This window comes from Eupeodes corollae, chromosome 3 (genome assembly GCF_945859685.1).
Source record: "Eupeodes corollae chromosome 3, idEupCoro1.1, whole genome shotgun sequence".
NCBI classification, from domain to species: Eukaryota; Metazoa; Arthropoda; class Insecta; order Diptera; family Syrphidae; genus Eupeodes; species Eupeodes corollae.
This window is the reverse complement of record NC_079149.1, coordinates 62291384-62296480: the sequence shown is the minus strand read 5'-3', so window position 1 is coordinate 62296480 and position 5097 is coordinate 62291384. Positions and strand designations below refer to the sequence as shown.

Here is a 5097-nt window from a genome sequence, read left to right as displayed (position 1 = left end):
CCGAACATATCTAAAAAGTGACAATTCGTCAAAATAAGTAAACCAAACACGCTTAAACGGACCTATTACTTAGAATTTATAAACTGGACCATTTCATCCAATTCTCTTATAAGATTAATTGTACAGATGTCATATGGATTTAGCAAATTGATAAATAGCTTTAATATTTTACTAAATCGTTTTGAATTTAACACACTTTGGAATGGTGGAATGATAAGACAGCACAATTTCACAGTTCCTAAAGTAATTATCTTCAGCTTGGCAACCCAGACATCAAAAAGATTAAGATAATATTACATCACGTTACGTTCTACGTTTTGACGTTTGGAAATGATGTTTTCTTCAGTTTTTGTTTATACCACTGTCGTAGAAGAACCATTGCTGGATTTTTTAAAGAAATACAATTTTAATAATCCGATAAAATGAAAAACAAAAAACTCCTAGCCCTTCTGGTTTTGGGAGGAACGATGAGATATATATTAATGTCATCAAAATATTCGTCGGCTATCAGTGGACGGGTTGAAATTTCAACTCCCCTAAACTCTCATAAAAGAGGTTTGCATTAAAATATTGATTCATCATTTTGCAGCCGGTGTTAATTTTTATAATTATTAAAGTTCAGGAAGGTGTTCATCTGTACAAAAATCAAATTGATCCCTATCTAGGAGATATGGTTCATGAAACGCCCCTCATACTAATTAGTCTAGCGTGGGCCTACTCCACCATTCCGCAATTAGTTCCTTGGATCTATATTATGATTGATCTCGCCGCAGCATTTATTCTTTTCAAAATGAGCAAAGAATTTATACATCAAATGGTAAGAAACAACTTTATGAGAATGTACTTGTTAAAATAGTAATTAATTTCGTTTCAGTTTTCCAAGCAAAGTAAAGAGAAAGGAGAATATGCGGATGAAACTGATGAATTGCATCTTAAATATCACGACACAATAGACATTCCAAAATTTGTGTTTATTGCTTATTTATTGAATCCCTTTTCGATACTTAACTGCGTCGCGCTTTCGTCGACTGTCTTCAGCAATTTCTTTTTAGCATCTAGCTTTTATTTTATGGCAAAGCAAAATTTGTGGCCTTGCATTGCATTTTTGTCTCTGGAAACCTTAAGAAGTCTCTATCCTGTTGTTTTTATTGCACCAGTTTTACTTGTGTTTGGAAAAAGCTGCAAGAAAGACTATGCCAGAGTCGCTGGGAGTTTCATACTCACATGTTTCGCATTTTGCTATATTAGCTATTCAATCATGGGATCTTGGACCTTTATTAATGGAACTCTAGGATTTGTGTAAGCAATAACATAAAGCTAAGGTATAAGAAAACAAATTCCAAACGTATTTCGTCGCTCTTTTTAATTCCAGGTTTTTCTGCCGTGAACTTCAGCCAAATATTGGATTGTTTTGGTATTTTTTCATGGAAATGTTCGATCATTTCCGCACTTTGTTCCTGATCACTTTTCAAATAAATGCAACGATTCTTTATTTGATTCCTTTGACATTCAAGCTGCATAAAGATCCCTTGATGCTTACGACAATTCTTATTTCGTTGACTTCAATATTCAGATCATATCCGTGTCTAGGTGATATTGCATTCTATTTAGCCTTTCTTCCTTTATGGCGGCGTTGTTGGAAGTGTAAGTAACAAACTGAGTTAACATAAAACTATGTCTTGATATTAATTATTATTAATTTGTTTACAGTTATGGCACACAACTTTGTTGTATTTTGTTTCTTTTTGATAACGTTGTTAATCATGCCTGCACTTTGGCATCTATGGATGTACGCGGGATCTGCCAATGCAAATTTCTATTTTGGAGCAACCTTAGCATTTTCCACTGGACAGGTAGGTGTACCAAAATATTAATAAATAATATTTCTACGTTAAAGGAAATTTTTTATTATTTCATACGCCATCTAATCAATGGTATTTTAGACCAAAAGTACTATGGTTCATTTAAGTACCACCAAATTATAGATTTAAACTAATTATTCTTAATTCAATAATCAAATTTTGATAAATTCAAAAACCTTTTTCAACACAATAATCTATTTGACGGTATTGTAAGCACCGGTTGTCATTAAAGCAAAAATATCTATGCAGAGGGTATGGTTGGCAGGCGTTGGTTGGGACGAGGAGATTCCAAATGAGCTCCTCCAAGAGTGGTCAGTTCTTCGGCATGACTTGTTCCAATTGGTAAATCTGACAATTCCACGACACATTGGAATGCATCCATCCAGAACTCTGCACGGGTTCTGTGCGGCAGCTATCTATGTGCGCATCGTCGATGAGTTTGGCCAGGTGACAGTCCTGTTATTCGCATCCAAAACCCGAGTAGCTCCGGTGAAGACGATCTCAATTCCTAGGCTCGATCTTTGTGGTGCTCAATTATTGGTGACAACAATAAACACGGTACGAGAGGCGATGGAAATGAAGAATGTGGAATATTTCTTGTGGACTTATTCAATAATCGTTTTGGCATGACTACGACAACTCCCAGTCAGATTCAAACCATACGTAGCGAACGGGGTGAATTACGTACAAAAGCATAGTAAACCGTCTACATGCCATCATATTCCTACTGCACATAACCTAGCAGATTGTGCTAGTCTAGGATTAACACCTTCGCAACTACAGGCTCATACACTCTGGTGGACGGGCCCTGGTTTTCTTCAACATGGCAATCTATACAGTACGTCAAGTGAACCATTATGCTCACAAGATGATCTCCAACACTTACGACAGGAAGAGAGGTTACCGGTTGTGACACATACCCTCATAGAACATACGGGCTTGCTCATGACGCGACGACGAGATGGTCTGGCGATTAATTTACTAGATCGAACGAATTCCCTCACGAAGATAAAACGGATTATGGCTCACAATCTTTACGCACTTTATGCTGGGAGCAAGAAGCAAATAACATACGGTTTCGACATATGTAAAGCAAGTATTGACACGTTTAGATCAAAGGCAATGGTACAAACGTGATATAGAATCATGCAATCAGGCGAAGAACTTACCAGGCTCCAGCACACTCAGTTCATTGAATCCATTTCTCAATGAAGGCAACATTTTGCGAGTTGGTGCCGAATCAAACGGTCTGCATTGGGTGCGAATCAAAAGTGTCCAATTATCCTATCGAGAGAAGGCAAACTAGCGTATATGATTGTTGCTGAAGTACATCGCACAACTTTACATGGTGGTGTGCAATTAATGTTGCAGATCATTCGACAAAGGCATTGGATCATAGGAGGCCGGGCACTTGTAAATCATATATTCACAAATGTGTCACGTGTCGCTTACAACGAAATAAGGTAGCAAGGCAGCGATTGGGTGATCTACTAAAGTATCGTGTTACTCGACATCGTCCATTTCTCATCACAAGCGTAGATTATTGTGGTCCATTCCTGCTACTTCTAGGCGCAAAACGATCAAGGACTCCAACTAAAAAATACTTTGTTATTTTTGTTTGTTTAGCGACTAAAGCGGTTCATATTGAACTAGCGACTAACTTGTCAACTGATACATTTTTAAACGCCTTCGCAAGATTCACAAGCAGAAGAGGGCCGTGTGAGCAACTCCATTCAGACAATGGCACAAATTTGAAGGGTGCAAATGCACGGGGAGCATGTGAAAGAAAAATTGACGCATCGTGGTACAACGTGGCTCTTCATACCACCATCAGTCCCCCATCAAGGTGGCATATGGGAGGCAGCTGTGAAGTCAGGAAAAAGGTGATGGTGGTGGTGGCATTAACACCATGCAATTTTCTTACGGGTGGTCCAATCATCGCTCTACCTGCACCCACAGTCATGGATTTACCATTGAATCGCATTTAGTTAAAATATGGACTGAAGATATATGGCAACGTTGGCAACAAAAATACCTAACAACCCTACAACAAAGAAGCAAGTAGCGCAAACCAGAAGAAAATGTTAAAGTGGATGATATTGTGGCAACTAAGCAAGATAATATACCACCGACGCATTGATGACTCGGTCGAGATACTGTGGTACATCCAAGCGAAGATCAGTGACGACTCAATATTATGACAAGGCAACGGGTCGAACTTTTACAAGACAACAGCCAATACAAAAAATCTGCATACTGCTCACAGAGGAAAATTCAGAAACTGGCGTTTCAGAGGAGGCCGGTGTGTTACGAAAAGAAGACACCAAATAAAGTTGGATTCTCCTATAAAGTTCCTAACATATAGTAATATAGTTTTCATATAAAAGGTTTTGCCGTTTTTTCTTTTTATTATTAATTCGAATGTTGTAAACGAGGCGACAACATAAATAAAGAAGAGTACAAGACACTTGTGGATCTTCAAGAAGTTGTTTGTAAATATTTAAATCTTTATATCTCTTCACTTGAAACTTTTTTAACGTCACAAATACAGTGGGGTTTATTTCTTTGATAGAGTTTTAGAACTGAAAAACATTTGAATAAATTATAAATAATACTTAACTCCTTACAAAGCTAAATAAATAAAAAAAATACATTACAATCTCATATTTTTACTACTTTCAGATATTTCTAGTCACTGATTTACTGTTTGCCTACGTAAAGCGCGAATTTTGCCTCAAGTACGGACAGAAAGTGTTTATCGATGGTAAAGAAGCCAAAATCATCCTTGAGTAGTTTCTAAGGACCCTTACAGTATAATAGAAACTATTTAATAAGCAATTGTATAAGTGTTTCTTTTTTTAATGGATTATCTTCTATAACAAAACAACGATATTGTTTCAAATAAAATTATTTAATATAATTATAAACAAAAGCATCAAAAACAAATTAGTGAACTTATTTATGAGGTAAGAAAATTAAATATTTTCTCTACGTGAAGAACTTGATCAAGAAAAACCAAAGCTTATTGAGAAAAATAAAAACTCATCATTATGTAATGTTAAAAAACTTTAAAGGATATGCATTTATGTGCATGAACATCAATATTGATAATAACAGATATCAATAGTATTTAAATTGAAGAACATTAAGATGAGCCCAATCTACCATTTGGTACATAATATTGTGAGAGTAATATCATTTTGGGTATGGCCCAAAAAAAATTGAAAGCAAGTAT

General features: G+C 36.2%; 1 protein-coding gene across 1 annotated transcript; it reads left to right on the top strand.

Moving 5' to 3' along the window:
* Window positions 1–347: 347 nt before the first annotated feature.
* Window positions 348–4808, top strand: LOC129952283 (phosphatidylinositol glycan anchor biosynthesis class U protein). The gene is made up of 6 exons (XM_056064796.1): window positions 348–555; window positions 618–817; window positions 875–1299; window positions 1373–1644; window positions 1711–1853; window positions 4545–4808. The coding sequence occupies exons 1-6, from the start codon at window positions 423–425 to the stop codon at window positions 4653–4655; spliced, it is 1284 nt and encodes a 427-aa protein (XP_055920771.1). The 5' UTR covers window positions 348–422; the 3' UTR covers window positions 4656–4808.
* Window positions 4809–5097: the final 289 nt, after the last annotated feature.

What these genes read in the sequence shown, in the direction of transcription:
- LOC129952283 (XM_056064796.1), top strand. Translation starts at nt 423, where the DNA reads ATGAAAAACAAAAAACTCCTAGCCCTTCTGGTTTTGGGAGGAACGATG. An exon ending in CCTAAACTCTCATAAAAGAG is followed by an intron (nt 556 to 617) that starts GTTTGCATTAAA and finishes TAATTATTAAAG; the next exon opens with TTCAGGAAGGTGTTCATCTG. An exon ending in ATGGCGGCGTTGTTGGAAGT is followed by an intron (nt 1,645 to 1,710) that starts GTAAGTAACAAA and finishes ATTTGTTTACAG; the next exon opens with TTATGGCACACAACTTTGTT.